Source organism: Crinia signifera, chromosome 1 (genome assembly GCF_055691185.1).
Source record: "Crinia signifera chromosome 1, ASM5569118v1, whole genome shotgun sequence".
Taxonomy (NCBI): domain Eukaryota; kingdom Metazoa; phylum Chordata; class Amphibia; order Anura; family Myobatrachidae; genus Crinia; species Crinia signifera.
In genome coordinates this window covers 157,312,657-157,331,298 of record NC_139217.1, presented here as the reverse complement: position 1 = coordinate 157,331,298, position 18,642 = coordinate 157,312,657, and the positions used below count along the sequence as shown (strand labels likewise).

Sequence of the window (18,642 nt, the reverse complement as noted above, 5' to 3'; positions counted from 1 at the left end):
ATTGCCAAAGTACTGTACATGATTTATGTCTTTCTATAGGCATTTATTTGCAGCTTTCCCCACAAGTAAACAGAATAGCTGTTAGTGTAGCAAACTATGAAACTGGTCAAATCTTCAATAGTAAAGTACTATAAACTACTATTAAACTAGTCATGATACAATCTTTAATTCTTCATATGCAATTTATCTAATGTATCTCTCATATTAACTTCACAAAAAAACGCACAGCAATCAGTTGATTGAATGAAGCAATACTCTCTCTTTTTTCATTGATCAGACATCAATGGAGACATTTTGAATTATGCTCCCTGAATACTGTGTCTCCTGGGTCTTTTTTATACAGTAATATTGTTATTATTACAGCAATAGTTTAACAGCAATATGGTACTCTATATTCAGAATATATGTATGTATGTATGTATGTATGTATGTATGTATGTATGTATGTATGTATGTATGTACTGTGTGTGTGTGTGTGTGTGTGTTTTAGATAGGTCATTTCCCTCCCTCTTAGTAAACATGTATCAATAAAACAAAATAACAAATGGTACTGCAGCAAACCACCTGACAGTTTAAACAAACGATGATGAATTGTGATACTGTCATCCCCTCTGCTGTTATCAGACAGCGAATATTAATGTCAGTTCTTCTCACTGGAGTTGTCGCACCAAAAATAGTTTGTACTTTAGGCACAAAATATCCCCTCCCATTCAGCAACCTAACCCTATCTCTCCCGGTAGTACCTAACAGACTCGGGCCAAGTGGTTCTTATCTGCAATTAAATTCTGTTTCTAATTCCCCTCCTGCAGCCTAAACCTAAATATCCGCAGCTTAACCCTAAAGACACCCATTTACTAGTCAGATTTGGCATGTTTTCGGCAGATTCAGATGGATCTGACAGACCGATTTGATGAAAAATAGAAGCACATTTATATAGTTTAGCATTTTTTTTATTTGCATGTAACATTAAGCATTTCGTTTTAATAGGTTGGTCTGAACCGTTCACTGAGGGCTAATCGTTGTACATTGCCAGTGAGAGGATCCCTGAGCACTGATGCCACTTCTGTTTGGGGGTTCCCCAAAACTGCACATGTAGCTTCACAGAGCCTGACTGTGATGATCCACCAAGGCTTTGTGCATAACCTTCAGTGTGTGTAACCATAGAGACCAATGGGAAGCCTACAGTATATCTAAGTTCTCTGCATAACTTGGCCCTGTTGCCAAATGCACCCACATAGTCACCACTGCAGGGCCATCAGTGTTATTGGTATAGCACTTATTCTGTGCAGCAGTAAATGTCCACAACAGCACTGTCTGTTTTCGTTCACAGACAGCTATCGATCAGCATCTCTTCTTCTTATAACTAACTGAAACTAGTTGCTTTCCCATCCACTGCACACAGAAGCTGGCAGGCAACTTCATTGATTAAACAGCAATGCATACTAGGGAATTATACAAAACTGCAGCAACACACACACAGTCAGAGGCCAAATATAATAACTGATATAATATGAGCTTATATTTGACTCTTGCTTGCCTTTTATATTACTACTTGCATAAAAGAAGTGTACCTGCTTGGTCGGTTATACTGGTAAAATGCCCCTATACTGTAAATTGAATTCCTTTACACTAAATATTTACTATGATTGTAATGTATTGTCAAGCACCCAATACTGATGACAAGGTCATGTATCAAATGACAGTGGTAAATGGGCTTGTTGAAAGGATGACAGCATACTGTAGTTCATGAATGCATGTTTGAGGGATCATTGTCCCAATTTGATGATATTTACTTTAGTTAGGAGGACTCATCTGCAGGACTGTAACTAGGGGTGTGTGAGAGGTGCTGCTCCACAGGAAGCTAAACCCTGGGGTGGCACCAATGCTGCCACAAGGCACCAGAACTTGGCCTGTAGGTAGCCTTGAACAACACCCAGAAGGCTACAGGAAGTAAGAAACTGGAGACATTGGCACTGTATACGGGAGCATTAACGTCTGCACTGTTTTAAAATAACTGTAACTATTCATTTGAGAAATGTTGGGCCTCCATATTCCAGACAAAATGTATATTTAAAATAAGTTACTTAAGAGATAGCAGAAATGATTTAAATGCTGTAAAATGATGCTGGAAGCTGCTGAATCATCTCTCATTAGCTTATAGGGGTCAGCTGAACAAAATTTTAGCAATTTAAGTCCATTTACAGTACTATATTTCACCATAATATTTATACTTATAGAATTGATGTCATGTATTGTTGGCTGTGATAATCATTAGACACTGTATATTAGTGCAAATGCAGTTATATTATTGAAAATAAACAAGATTATTAGATAACAATACATTTTAAGAGTAAAAAAAACAAATCAATAACCATAGTTTGTGTCCATAGATGACTACACATTAGGGATGCTATCCCTAATCCCAGTATTGAAGAAATACTCTATCCTGGGATTCCTGGGATCTGCCTCCCTTATTAAAAACAGCCCCCAGCCCCCACCCCCCAAAGTGGCCGGATGCGGGGGTGACGCCAGAAGCGGATAGGCGCTCGTGGCGCAGCCTTTGACTGTCACACTGCGCAAAGCCACAGGCCAGGGTCAGGAACAGCTGGGCAGTGTCTGAGCCTCTGCTCCAATCCTGGCATTGGCCACCCTACTTCACATACTGTATTAGAAAATATTTCTGTTTAATTCTGTTTATAATAACTGTTCATATCAGGGGCTGCACCGGGGTTGGTTACTACTCGGTGCAGCCAATAATACCCCTTGCATGCTTAAGGGTGTGTGGCCTCATGTATAGGGGAGTGGCCTCGTGGGAGTCCCCCACTGCCATTACAGATGGGTATGGCCTAGCGGGAAGCACCTGTAATGCCAGCTCCTGTCCCTCCAGAGAAGCCAGCATTTTTGGTGTTACCCCAGAGTGGCTTTCACCCACTTCATGTCTGTGGTTCATTTCATGCTTTGTATGTTACTTATTGGGGGGACTGGTGGAAGGGTGATCAAATATGGAAGACCTGGTCATTCAGAGATGAGGGTGGAGCTACCAGAAAATATAGCTTGATGACATCAAAAATATAACTTGTAATAATTGCCCAATCATATTAACCTACAGTAAATGTTCATGACATTGATAGGCTAAATGTTCATATTGATGGGCAGCATGGTCGGTGTAATGGTTAGCATTACTGCCTCACAGCACTGAGGTCATGGGTTCCATTCCCAACATAGCCCAAACTGTGTATGTTCAGAGTTTGTATATTCTCCCCGTGCTTGTGTGGGTTTCCTCCAGGTACTCAAGTTTCCTCCCACCTTCCAAAAATATACTGGTAGGTTAATTAGCTCCCAACAAAATCTACCCGAGTGAATGTCTGCATGTACATGTGTTAGGGAATATAGATTGTAAGCTCCGCTGGGGCAAGGACTGATGTGAATGTTCAACTGTACTCTGTAAAGCGCTGCGGAATATGTGTGCGCTATATAAGAAACTGTTAATAAATAATAATAAATAAAAGCAAATTATGTGGCTATATATGGGAGATCCTGAAAGTGCACTGAGGTAGCAGTTTGGACAGCAGAAGTATGTCCCATAATTTAAAAGTACAATGCTTAAATTAAAAATAAAATTCCTACCATCCTCTAGTCCTGCCATTCATCTGCAGCGGAAACGAATAAAGAAGTCCATCTAAATCTTAGCATACATAGGGGCCAATTCAGGTCTGCATGCAATCGATAATCGAACAACTGCACACGCGCATGGTACGTGTTCACGTTCGTAGCCATGTGCGGGGGAGTCGGGGGCGTGTGTTTGGCGGGTGGTGGCTACCTGCTCGCTGGGCTCCGAGCCCTCCATTAAGAAAGAATACTGTATACTGTACATTCTTAGCAGACTTGCAGATTGTGTACCTGTCTGCCATTATGCTTTATTTTTTAAGGGTGAGTAAAGGCCCCCTTACACTTGACTCGATATTTATCCTATGTGCAGGAGGATCAATCTCTTGTAATCTCTTGGTTATACCCAATGGTACGGGATTGTGCATTGGGTCCTACACATCAGGCACATCAGATTTTGTCTGATAAATTGACCCAATCCACCTGAATTGGGTCAAATCTGACAAAATCTCACAAGTGTAAGGGGCCCTTAATAGTTGCAAGTAATTAACAATATCACTATATTGCCACATGCCATCTGTACTAGTATCACAAATACTATAATTTATTGCTAGATTTGTTCGCAAACCAACATGCTTCCACCTACATTAGGCACAACTTCATATTATACATAGTATTTAAATACTGTAATACAATCTACGGGTTTTTCATTGTTTTCAAAATTGTAGCATACGTTTCATTAATTTAATACCATACAACATTACTGATGGTATATATTATTGCAATTTGGAAAAAGCAGATACGTTAATCTAGTTAATCAAACCCATTCATTAGACAGTATGTTTAACAGAAATGGTAAATCATAATGATTGGTTCTACTTCCGTAAAGTGACACTTAGGTAATCTAAAAATGCTCCTTAAAGCTACACCTTCTGGGTATTCCCTCAATAACACACATCTGAGTCTCTTGGATAGTGACTAACCTTTGGAAAACTCCACACTTAACAACTGCATAATGAGCAGGGAAGCTAATCTTCAGTCTGTGTGTGGGATGCATGTATTTTCAACTAGTAGATGAGAGAATAGAGATTGCGTTAACAAACAGTGGCACGAAATGACTGTCATTTGTTTTCCTACAGTACTTTTAACCATCTTTATACTCTTTATATGCTATCATGTTCTACCTATTGCAGTTTAAGCCACCTTCAAGTACCTTTAAGAAGTCACTTAAATAAAGAAACACTCAACACTGAGCAAAATGATAACAGACACAGTAGTCATATCATTCTATACAGTATATAATTCTATATGGATACAAAACACAAATCCTTTTGATTATACCTGCATTATAATTTTCAATAACATGTATATATTTACTACATTTAAATATATAAAAATAATAGAAATGCTCATCATCAATTACAGTATGTAACCATTACATCCCATATGATATGTATGTAATATATATATATATATATATATATATATATATATATATATATATGAAATATTTATAGATCAAAAAAATTATTTGAAGCTAATTTTCTAGTGAGAAATTTGTACTGTGGATCCCATTGCTGTATTTGCTTATTTGCATAGACTAACTGATTAATTATAAAACAGTTCTTTTAATACATATGTCATAACTAAATGCCGAAGTGATACTGTTTTATTAAGAGTATATAGAAACTGAATACAGCCCATGGTAAATCAATCACACCTAGAACAACCATATAAACACTTGCAACTGTTAACCTAAACACAAATGCTATGCCCACTACAGAAATAAAGTACACTTAAACAGGTATAACAGTTGTGACATCTTATAAATAATCAATGTCACAACTATATGTGTTCAGTCATAAAACATGAGAAACCAAGCATAGTAATGTGTAAGACACTATCAACACAACACTATCATGACGTGTGTGTGTGTGTGTGTGTGTGTGTGTGTGTGTGTGTGTGTGTGTGTGTGTGTGTGTGTGTGTGTGTGTGTGTGTGTGTGTGTGCCTTTATCTATATGTATATATTATAGGCCTATTGCAGTATCCTGAACAAGTCTTGTATCATATTTGCAAATCATTATATCATTAGGGAAAAAATAGGACAACTTGTAAACCGTGGGAAGAAAAGTCATTGTTGACTACATAGCAATGTTCAGCATTTATGCCAGCTATTAAGTAAAGTCCCAGAAGGGTATTTTCCATGTTTTACACTGACATCTATCAGCCATAGCTGGGGATTCCCAACTCATTTTGACACTTCAGCACCACACAATGTGAACAGCTCCCTCCAGTTTGTTGGACACTGCAGGTGCAAGCAAGAGGCTGGTATACGATATACACAGCCTTTCATTACACATTTAATTGTTAACACCTCTATTTTGGGTATAGTGTTTTTTTTTCCTGCCATACCTGCTGTCTCTTAAATTCAAGGAAATGTAAACATTTGTGGATTCTACTGCAACAAAACAAATCACAAGAACCTTTATATCACTGCAGGATCAAATGACCTGTACTATACATGTACATTGCACAGTAAATGTGTTGCAGACGAAAATATTATTATGTGCAGTTACTGTAAGTCTTTCAGTATGCAAAACAAATCACAATACATTGCAAAGCACTGTCAGGCAAGTACAGATTGGTGTCGCATTAATGTGTTAGTACACATGTTTTCCAGCTGCAATGTACAGGGAGTAAGATTGTGCGTATTTATCTGTATATTAGTATAATGTATATTACCAAAGTAAAAACCATACATAGAACACCTGACCATTTGTTTTTTCAAATGAGGAAATAACTTGCAGCTAGTCATTCCCCACATAAACAAGGCCTTCAGCTCTGCTCTATAACTATTGGACACCTTATGTAAACATAATTCTAGAAATCAAAGTGTACATTTTTAGAACTCCATTACAAACCAAGAGCTAAAAGAACAAATCTCTACAAAAAGGGGAAATACCATAACACAATGCACCATGTAATGAACACTTTCTTAAACTCACATCAGGTTAAGCAGCAAAGTTCTCATCATCAGACAAATAGGAAACAGCACATCCAGCATTAATTTACATACATAAATAATGGACACTTCAAAGTGAGACACCACTTATTTGAACTTATACTGTATGTAAACACTAGATTGCATAAATTAACTTTTCCTCTTACTTTTTGTTCTGTTATTCCCCAATGAAACACTGCAAGAACTCGATCTTTTCCATATTAAACAAGACAAACCCAAAACAAAATGAGCACTTACCACAACCTTTGCATAGCACCCTGCCAACATCTTTTTTCAGATTCCTGCCAGTCTCCAAGGGTGGAAAGGTAGCCCTGAAGATTGAGCTACTGTTGGTTGGATCCATGAAGAAAATATACCTGCTGTCTTCCTTTAGCTTCAGGCAGCCTGAAACGAACTCCCCCTGCACTGTGATCAGCGAGTCCTTCTCCAAGCCTGCGGATTTCACCGCCCAAACCTGGTGCACTTTCACCAGGTATGACTGGGGGGTGGTAGGCGCGACAGAGGGTGCTGCACTGTCTGCGGTGGGGAAGTCAGAGGAGCCGGTGATGGAGATGGTGGCAGACGTGGGGCCACTGTTGGCAGAGGGGACTATTCCAGGGTTAGCAGTGGCCACTTCTTGGGATGCAGTGCTCACCCCTGTCACCGTCTGCTGCCTGTCTAGTTCTCCATCCACCTGTCCCCTGCCTACCTGTCCCCTTCTTCTCCCAGAAGTAACCGAGTCCCCTTCCTCTGGCACCTTCCTTTTGCGCCCCTCTGTGCCAGTTTGCACTTTGCCCTCAATCACCACCTGGGATCGCTGAGCCAGCTCCTGTACCGAGCCCACACTGGGGGAGGAATAGCACACAGTTGTGCCCGGGGAAAGCGCTCCACCAGTAGCACCGGCACCTGCTACAGCAGCCAGGAGCGCCCCGCCGCCAGCCACCACCACTGCAGCAGGGAGAGGAGGAGCCGGAGAATGAGCGGATGCTGCAGCAGCAGAGGCACCAGCAGCACTACCAGGGGCACCGGTCACTGCAGCAGCACCACCTGCTCCAGCACCTCCAGCAGAAGAAGACGAGGAAGAAGAGGAGGAGGCGGTCACCGCAGCAGAAGTCCACAGGAAAAACAGGAGAGCACCGTAGCAGCAGCCCCAGCAGCAGGAGCAGCCTCCACCTGCAAGACCAGAGCCTGCTCCGGGCAGCAAGCAAGGGACAAGCCCGGCAGCCAGAGACGTGGTGGTGGTGGTGGAGGAGGAAGATGATGATGTGTATTGCAATCTCATGGTAAGCTGTTTCCCCGACTGCCTTCCTTTTGCTTTCAGTTTGTGGCCCCTCTCCCCCCACCCCCGGGTTGGGGTTCCTGGGAAGATTGCAATGGGTCGGATTGAATGGACGATGGCTCTTTGCGAGGGGGGTAGCAGAGGTTATATCTTGGCGCAGCAACAAGAGGTTGATGGGGCGGAGGTTTTGCAGGACCCAGTAGACTTGAGGTGGTGATGATGAGAAGGAGAAGGGGGGGTAGGGTGGGGGGGGGGGGTGAATTAGGTTAGCAAATTCCCAACAAGCAGAAGAAAAAATATAGGCGTAAAAAAAAAAATCATATGTTTGTATTCGAGGGAGATGATGCTGTAGCCAAGTGCTGGCGTTTCTGCATGGAGGAGGAGAGGAGGATGCTGTTGCTGAATGGTTTATAGAGAGACCAAACCTCCTGTGTGAAGTGAAGGGATGCTGCGGCTGAGGCTGCTGCTACAGACTGAGAAAGAGAGAGGGAGAGACACACACATATATACTGTATACACACACATACATACTGTACTGTACACACAAACACACACACACACACACACACACACACACACACACACACACATGGAAGGAGGATGCACACTTGCCATCTGAGTGTTGCTGCCCATTGCCATGTGTACTTCCACTGTAGTAACATTTAACTTTTATTTCATTATTTGCACTGTTTAATACATGGTGTCTCCCAGCCCACCTACTGTCATGTTATTTTACTGGGGAAGATTCCCTTTTCCTTCTTCCCAATGTCTCCTGCTGTCTACATTGCGATCAGCTGCACTGCAAAATAGCATGTTCTCAGCTAGGAACTGGCAGAGCTGTATAATCTGACACATAGCATCAGTGCAGTCCCTTCACGTACTGCATGTATTATTGATAATACATTTCACTCCAAACTAATCTTTTCAGTGGCATTCTGTATTTGTAACATGATCCCATAATACATGTCTGAATAAATGCACAGGAAACATCATTTTACACACATGAGCACTGCACTGCATTCAGTTTTACTGCCCCCAATCCTCCTAGGGTGATTTGTCAGATTAATGATCCAAAGAGGAGGCCATCTACAGCACTTCATATACAGCACTTCTCAAATACTAAGATATATATATAAAAAAAAAAATTAAAAGCCAAAAGGAAAAAAAAAAACATGTTTGTGTCATACTGTACATTGTTATAATGTCACAATGTGTAGTCACTTGGGACCAAACAACAGCTACTGTATCTGGAACTCCAGTGTCAAATGCTCCTTCTGGTTTTATAGTGCTTTTCTGGACAAGTTCCAAATTAGTATGTTAAGTAGAGCAAGTTCTTATCATACCTGAGGGATGTGGAATTTGTGATGCTTTTGACAGTGCTGTAATTAGTGAATTTATTATGAAAAGTCAGATGCTTCCTCATTACAAAAATCTCATGTCATGTCAGCCGTTAATGATCAGTGCTTTCTTTCTGTTATTTGTTAGTACATTTTTACACTCACTTTACATTTTATACATTTTGCAGATCTCCACACTTGAGTTTAGAAAAAAAAAACTGTGCCGACAAAGTACTGTAATTATTGTTCAGTACTGTTATTGTAGGTGTAATATTGAAGCCTATCCCTCACATAACATAGCACTACCTTTATAATATAAGCACTTTTGTTCCATGTGAAATGTAGTCTTGACATTAGTTCAGCAGTATATTGTATGACTCAGTAATCTTGCAAGCCTTAGGCAGAACTGAAAATTGAATATTTTATAGCTATTGTTGTGCTTGCATGTCTTTTTACAGTTGTATAGTATGTATCATGCAATGCTGTATGTTAAAATTTTAATTCTCATTGAAAATTAATAAACTTTGACATAGCATATTTGTGCATTTCCTGAGTCCTTATTTATACTCTTACTGATATTTAGAATGAATTTTAGTGTACAATTTAAATTTATATTATGGCCAGTTTATTAAGTATAACACTAAAGAAAAATATAGAGTCTATGTGATAGTGTAGCAAAATATCTGTGTCAAGTATTATCTTGAATAAAATCATTTAATACATAACAACATAATATACTACACACAAATTAGTGAAATCACCAGCAATTTGGCCACGATAATACTATTAGTAGTAATGTTAACGTGAGTATAATAAATATTTAAAAAAGACCAGGTAGATTACCAAATTTGTGGCGATATCTACATTGAAATGAGAAAAACAGGATTTTTTATATAGGATGGTACTCCAAGTCAGGAGCATAATTTCATACCAGGAGGCCGGATGTGAAAGAGATGATGCTGCATTCCCTCCTTCCCCAGAGACTCCAGCTTCTGCATACACAGAAGGACAGCTAATTGGGCAAGTACTGTATTGTGCCAGTAATAATGCCAGTTGTGTATAAAACCAGCCACTTCCCCCCAGTTCTCTACAGACTTTCCTCCATGATTCTGCAGCTTCAGCCTGCAGTGTATGACCAGTTCCAGACCTCCCAGTATATCTCCAGCGGTACTTGTGTACAATCACGGCTCCCACGATGGGCATCGTATACGGAAAAATCGCATTGCATGCGATGCAATGTCATTTTTCACTGAAATTATGGACATGAGTTGAAATCATGTAAAATGCACCCCAAATGTCATTTTTCACACTGTACCACCCCCACTATCAACGCCAACCGGAAGCGTGCAACGCCAACGTACACGTCCTACGACCTTTTCATACCCCCACTATCCACGTCGGCGCGGAGTTGAGAATAGAAAGTGTGGCGAGAGCATTTTACATGATTTTAAATGATGTCCATAATTTCAGTGAAAAATGACATCGCATTGCATCAGATCGCATCAGATCGCATGCGATCTCATGCGATCGCATGCGATTTTTAACAAAAATGCATAAAAACACGGTAAAATTCGCATCGCATCGAATGCCATCGCATGCCACTACATATGGCATGCGATGGCATGCGATGGGAGCCGTGAATGTACACAAGTACAAGTACCTCTCCAGCTACCCCTCTAGTGCCTATTCAGCTCCAGACAGATTCCTCCTCCCCTAGTGTCTCTTCTGGTTCAGCCAGTCCCCTTCTTTCTCTCCTGCAACCCATTGTCTTTCGGCTCCAGTCATCCCCCTTCTGTCTCGTGCTCACAAGTGTTTCTCCAGATCCAGCCAATGTTTCTCTTGCTTCTGTTTGTCTCTCCAGTGTGCAGTGTCTCTCCAGCTCCAGCCCCCGCATCGCTCAGGCTCCACCCCACAGACACTTTGATTTGAGACTTCTGGCAGCTCCTCTTCGCTTCAAGCTTCTTTACCTTTTAGCTGTGCAATAAAAAAAAGATGTATTGCACCAGCCACCTTTCTTGAACATCAAGTGACATTTGCTCCCCAGACCCCACATTTAAATCTATCTATAATTGCTAGAACCTCAGGGCATGCTACATCTGTGCTCCATGTACCCCCATTATTGGGCAGGCTCCTTTGGTACCCCCTAAGAGCTCGCACCCTAATGCAAATTCATCTATTGACACTGGGAGTTATGCCAATGTTCCAAGTATATCCAAAACCTCCCATATGGCTTAAGGTCCAGAAATTCTCACTCTAGTCAGTGCAGTGTGTTGGCACTAATATATACCAAGTAAAACAGTGCATACACCATGGTAGTCATCAAGGCCGGATTAAGGGTGGGCCTCATGGGGTCAGTACCCCTGGGCCCCCCTCTATCTAGGGCAGGGCTGGGCAACACCAGCCCTCCAGATATTAATGAACTACACATCCCAGGATGCTTTGCATTAGTTTTGCTATGTGGCCATGCTGAAACTGATGCAAGGCATGCTGGGATGTGTAGTTCATCAACATCTGGAGGGCCGGTGTTGCCCAGCCCTGATCTAGGGTCTCCCTGAGGTCGGTATGTATTTAAAGGTTTTGTGCATGTGAGTGAGGTGGTGCTGCAGCTTCACCTATATGCCAATATGACAATGATTAATGGTTTTGAGCATCGAGAGTCAAGGCACACTGACTGCACAAGTGTGCAGTGCATTAATGGGAGTTGACTAAGTTCCATGAGGCTTTGCACAAGAGGTCAGAGAGGCTTGTGCTGAGCTCTGATTGGTGGAGCTTATCACATGCTTCTCATGCTCATGGAGGACAGCTGCAGCAGCCTCGTCAAGGGAGGGTTTTTAAACAGAGGCAGCATTGCAGCTGTGAGGTCTCTTACAGAGTAAGGTACAGAGGGACAAACACAGGCTTTTTATATACATATTAATCCCCCCCTGCAGTTACCCATTGACCAAATATATACTGCCTTTACTCTGTGTTCTACCAGTGTAATATTCTCCTGTGTAGTTTGCGGCCAAGTTGGAGGGGGCCACCTGTCTAAAGTGACCCGGGCCCCCCAAATGCTTAATCCAGCCCTGGTAGTAATACCAGTTATGAAAATAAAACTAATGCTGCAAGAAGAGTGGAGATGGCGTATTATACAAGACTACTGTGATTGATGTATAAGCTGCACAGTCTCCAGCACTTGATATATGTATTCTGAGTTGCAATGCACCACCAATAAAAAGGACATGTCAAGTGTTGGTATTCAGGAGGGAAAATGCTAGAGACCTGGCCCAGACACTAGGTGAATAAGGGAAGCCCCGTCCACTCCTACTGCTACTGCCTGCTACTAAACCCAACCCATTCATAAAAATAAAAGTGGGCCCACTACAACGGGTGCGCCACCCTGAACTACCTGCTCAGCCATTAAACTAATTTTTTTCTTGTAGACCTGGCACACAAGACATCATACATCACACGCCATGCAACTCAAAGAGAAAGGAGCCACAGTGCATGAAGAGCTCCTAACTGACAGGTTACTCGTTGTTTGAATGAAAAAAATACAGGAGCTGTTTTGTTGGTACTGTAGTTTATCTTTCTATACTTTATCTCTTTCCAAGTTTTGATACATATCATATACTACAGGGTTGGGGGCTCTGCCTATTTTGTCAGTCCCTGACCCACAATTTATGATGACAGCCCTACCAGTGTCTGGTCTATGGGCACGGCTGGATTAACAGTCTCATGGACCTTGGGGTTATATACACTCAATGCAGCCCAAGTGTCTCCCTAATTAAGTAAAAGTATAAAAGTTGGCTCATTTTGGGGTTTATTCTGGTTCAGGCGGCTGGGCTGTAAGCGTACGTTCCGGGATTTTTTTTGATCTGCGCATGCGTACCTTCCGCAATGCACAGGCGCGACGACTCCACAACGCTCACGGACGGTTCTTTCCGTGCGAAAAAACCTGTCCGCAAGAGTACGGTCATTGTGGGCGGCATAGGGGCGTGTTGAGGGGAGCAGCCGAAATAATGAGGGAAACTGGGCGTAAACATGGGCGTACACGGGGTTGTGCACAAAAAATGTACGGTGCTACTACCGCTCGATCGGCGAAAGCACTGTGCATTTCGAACACAAAACAGGCGGCCGCCACCTCCAGACCACCCCTACAGATACCACATGAGAGCGGACGCCTGGGTCTGCTAATTAACGCTGATTACTACTTAAACACATATACCTGAATGTAATAAGCAATGCTGCAGGCTATTAAGTGAAAACCATTATTTCACTACCTGCAAGTCGCACACAGCCCTCAAACACATTGGAAGCATATCTTTCTACACTTCAACATGTAAAGGTTGGTTTCATTTTAGGTAACATTCATTCAAAGACCTGCTTATATACTGTATGTCAAGGTAGTAATTTTATAACCATCTACACCCATTCAGAAAGTGTTTTGATATACTTTAAAAAGCAGGACACTCAATTCACAGAAGTCGACATGTGTCAACTTTTTCACTGTAGCATAAACATACCAGTTTTTTATATGGAAAAAGACACATAAACCACATCTAAGACCAACAAGGATGAGTTTTCCATTGAAAAAAGGAGAGACCCGTCCGTACAAGGAGGCGAACGCTCAGATAGCCGTAAGATGTCGGTGTGAAAACGGACGGGAGCCCTCCGTATACGGTGGAGTACGCTCTGTTGTACGCCAGCTGTCGGTGTCTAGGAGTCGATCCGCCCGTGTACGGTGGCGTACGCTCAATTGTACGCCACTCCCCTTTGTCGGTGTTTGTGGCCGTCCGTATGCGGATGTTTTGTGGGTGGACTTTCGCTCACCGTCCGCGTACGGGAAACGTACGCTGATACGGAACGTACGTACGTTTGACCGCCTGAACCAGAATAAGGTCCCTTGTGAGGAGAATAGCAATACAAGTTCACTAATTTTGATTTGGTCAACTGTGTGCTCAGTTGATGGCTGGTCCTAATAAAACTGTCATGACGATGCACCTATATTTATGTGAAGGCCTGGAGCTGTATCTTCATCCCTCCCATTGTTAATCTGGCCCTGTCTATGGGACTGGCAGCACAACATTGTATTGTTAAAAGAGCCACTACAGTGCTCAGTAAAAGTGCTTGCGCTGAGGTTAGAGTACCATGCAGAAGGGCAAGGATCAAGCAGCTTCCTTCCTGAAGCATATATAGTATTTTCTAATGCATTAAATTCCATTTTGAATGTAGATCTTCCTAATTTGAGCACACTGTCCATTTCTCAGACAGTTCTAGCCCCAGAGGCCAGTTCCCACTCCCCAGCTCACTTCACAAAGGCTGTAATCAAGAAGTCTACTACCCAACTGCACTGGCCTCATTGGTTAGCTCAGCTGTGCATGGAATGTGAAATACTGGTGTGTGAGATGGATTATATCAGTGTGAGCACTGACATGTCCTCATTTGTAGGCCAAAATGGATCAGACCTATTTGCATAGTAGGCAATTCCAGGAACTTGGTAGACAACTACTGTATATGACCTGGATCTGGGGACCCCTAAGCCTCTGGGCCCCATAGCAATGGTACTCTCTTCACCTTTTATAGCTAAGCCCACGCTAGAATGTACTGTTACTATAACACTCTCTGCGCCCATTATATCTACTACATTCTTAAATGTACAGTAGCTACAGTAACAAGACACATCTGTATGGTCATGCTTCAATACTAGTATATATGACACATTAGTGCTAATCATTAATAATCCGCAAATTGACTTTTCCAGCAGGATAATACTCCACTTTAACAGTCTATAGAAGTGTCAGAAACATTACAATGTAGCTGGAGGTTAAAGCAGTGAGTTTTCCAATCACCTGAACTCAATTGTATCAAACATACAGTAACTAAAGTACAGTACTGTGGTTTACATTTAGCTGCAACAGGTTATTACACTATTAGTACCGTACCAGTTATACTAGATTAAGCTAACAAAGTGGAGAGTAAAGTGTATACTGTACATTCAATATAAGTGTCATAGTGTCACAAGAGTGCTAGACAGAAAGTCAAAATGAATTAGCTGAGATGAACTTCAATCTCAAAGTTTAGTAGGTTCTGTAGATAAATTCTGTACAAGAGTTTGTGGCAGATTTAACAAGTGATAATCTAGAACATGGGTCTTCAAACTGTGGCCTTCCAGATGTTGTAAAACTACAAATCCCAGCATGCCTTGCCACAGTTTTAACACTCCCTTAAAGCAAAACTGTGGCAATGCATGCTGGGATTTGTAGTTTCACAACATCTGGAGGGCCACAGTTTGAAGACCCATGTTCTAGAATGATGGCCAGTATCACAATACTAAAAACATTCAAAACATACTTTATAACAGGGACAGCCTGTCGCTGTACAGTGGCCCTTTGTTATGCGTGCCTGTGGCTGAAAGGGGGCATGGTCATGGAGGCATGGCTTTGCGGCATGCCCCAATGTTTCAATCTGTCATTCAGCCAAGCAGAGTGCTGCTCGCATGTCCTGTGTGTGTCTGGAACGGACCATCAACCCTACTGGCTTTTGCCAGAAGTTCGAGATGGGCAATATGGCCCTGCTGTATAAGGCAGGACAACAAACTGACCAGCTGTGTCCATATAAGGTGAAAAAACTTTTCTTGACTTGAACTTAATTAGAGGGACCAAGGCAGAACAACCCACATAGGAGTCAAAACGGGTGGAGTAGCAATGTGTTGTCAGAATGACAGATTAAATAGGGATCTTAAAAAAAAAAAGATTTGAGTCATGTGAGCAACATATAGCAATGTATTATACCTTTTGTATTTCCCAATTTTCACCAGTCCTGGGTCTGATGCAGGATTTGGAACATGGTTCCATGCTTGGTCAGACTTGGGATTTACCTTGTTCCCCCTGCAAAACTCTTTAGGTTATCACCGTTTACACCGCACACGGTCACATTGATCTCGTTGGGACATGTCCTCGGTTTCATTAGGTCACATCTTCTCATAGAGGTGCTTCACATCATGATAAGGGTTAGCCCAGCACTCTGGCAGATGGTAGGTTGCCCTCAGCCTCTGTCTCTGTGCACTGAAATATGCTGCATATACACCGCGCACATGCACCGAGCGTCCATTCACTTTAGTGTAAGACAGAGAAGCAGCAATGGCCCCAAGTAGTTTCCTAACCTCCTGAGCACCCCAGGTCACTGCGGTTGGGATGTATGTGCTTTTTCCATGCTGTAAATGGGTCCTGATGACCCAAGTTACCTGTTTACACTGAGCCAAACCATAGGTGGGTTGGATTCCTGAGTCATTATACCCTGGTTTTTGAAATCCATTGAATATGGGTATGTGGTAAGAGCACAGCCAGAGAAATGTCATATTAGGGTAACAAAAATACATTGGAAATGCATTATTTTGTATAAGTTTAGAGGCCCTCAAAATGATACTCTAAGTTGAAACAAGGCAGATCCTTACAAGAGGACCAATGTATTAGCTGCAAAACAAAATCAGACTGACTCCGCTCGAAATTTTGTGCAAGTTATTAATATGTTAATAGCCACTTTTAAAGGTGTATGCACATTCTATATCTTATACAATGTATATCATGGGTGAAATTTAATAGGATGAGAGATTCAGAAAGTGAGTGATTTGGTAAGAAATCTCCAGTGTTCTTAAAGCGGCAATCATTTACACTGCAAAACCAGTTTGATTTGATAGTCTAAATGATTGCCGCTATAAAAAAAAAACCTGGAGATTTCTTACCAAATCTCTCACTTTATGATTCTCTCATCCTATTAAATTTCACCCCATATCTCTATCATATACGTTACCCCAGTTAAGTACATTTGTTTTATTAACAAGAAAAAAGTAATTAGGAAAAAACCTCCCTAAACATAAATCTATCAAATATATTGTGCATTACATATAGCACATACAGTTGCGTTTTATCAACTCAGTGGTATTATGTAAAAGGCACAAAACTGTCTAGTGACTACAGTAGATCAGATCAGTATGGGGGTTGTTGCCTTTGATAAAACACCTTCCAAGAGGATTTTAAGGTACCTGATAACTGAGCAGATCTGTATACTGTATACTATATTGCCTTTCATATCCTGTTCATTATGCCACTACTTAAGGCATGCGATGCGATTTTTCATTGTAAAGACCCGATTTTTAATTGTATAGTCACCCATTGGTGATTTTATACCCCCACTATCCAAATACGCACGGAGTTGATTTTATATAGTGTGGCGAGCGCAGCGAGCCACCGAGCCCGAAGCGTGGCGAGAGCAGCGAGCCCCACGAGGGGACGCGGATTACTTTACATGTATCCGCTCGCCAGATATTACAAAAGTACCAAGAGTTTTTAACAAAACCAAATCAAGACAATGCTATTTACAAATAATCTTAAAAACAATCTTCCCGTCTAGAAGGAGATTCCTTCTAGCAGTGCCAAGTTGGAAATCACAGGAACAAATAGCTAGAAAAGGGAATTTGCTAATGTTGTGATGATCCTGGGTTTCTGGCTTAGGAGACCATGTGTGCGGTGACACATTCATCAATCATAGCTAGGCATGGGGAATAGAACTAGTCTCTTTAGACTGCTAGAAAATACAACATACATGAGTCCTAAAACTCATGAGTCAGTAAATGTGCTGATAGTCTACGGTTCCTCTGTTTGCAATGTTCTTCCTCAGTGCTGAAAATAATTCAACCTTTGAGCATATGTTGTCATTCATATAAGATCCCTTTATTAAAGTGTTTTTATATTTTACTTCCACATGTTAGAACATGTAAAAACTATAACAGTAAAGACATTTATGGGTTTTCTTGGAAAGTGATGAAGAATTATGCGGATTTTCTTTGTAAACTATTTTTTTTGTTCGTTTTTTTGAGAACCTGCATAAAATGTTGGATATTGCAGCCTGACATGGCTAAAGTAAAATCATATGAATAATTTGCTACAGTAGCAGTTCAATTTGATACACAGGGGTCTATGCAATTGTGTGCAACAGTGAACGCAACCGCAGCTGCAATGGCCTGAATTCTCACAATAGTGCTCGCTGTCCCCTAGAGCTGTGAGCAATTTTGTGTGAATTAGAGCAGATCTCAAGCAGTGAAGGGTGCAGGTTTGCGGCAATGGCAACTCACACCCATCACATATAATTGAATTGTCCCCACAGTCTTCACCAATGTTTTTTCCATAAAGAATGAAGGGGCACATATACTAAGGTGGGAGTTCTTTTTCACATTGGATGTTGCTATGGGCAACCAATCAGAATATACTTATTTATTTAGCACCTTCTAGAAGATAATAGATAGTATCTGTTTGGTTTGCAATAGCAACATCACATCCGAAATAGAACTCCCGTCTTAGTAAATTTTCCCCACAAATTTTAATTCCGACAGCAACTCAAATGAATGGATATATTTACCACTGGGGAAAAACACATGTT

The 18,642-nt window shown here is 41.5% G+C and overlaps 2 protein-coding genes across 4 annotated transcripts in view; one reads left to right on the top strand and one right to left on the bottom strand.

Annotated features, from left to right (window-relative positions):
* NRG1 (neuregulin 1) overlaps positions 1-8,366 on the bottom strand; it is a 688,020-nt gene extending 679,654 nt beyond the window's left edge. For both annotated transcript variants that reach the window (XM_083175127.1, XM_083175136.1), the window contains exon 1: positions 6,868-8,366. In XM_083175127.1, the coding sequence (XP_083031253.1) occupies positions 6,868-7,891 (1,024 nt within the window). In that variant the 5' untranslated portion in view covers positions 7,892-8,366. The remainder of the gene's footprint in view (positions 1-6,867) is intronic.
* LOC146063127 (uncharacterized) overlaps positions 7,027-18,642 on the top strand; it is a 318,067-nt gene continuing 306,451 nt past the window's right edge. For both annotated transcript variants that reach the window (XM_083175177.1, XM_083175158.1), the window contains exon 1: positions 7,027-7,892. The gene's annotated coding sequence lies outside the window, so the exon portion shown is untranslated. The remainder of the gene's footprint in view (positions 7,893-18,642) is intronic.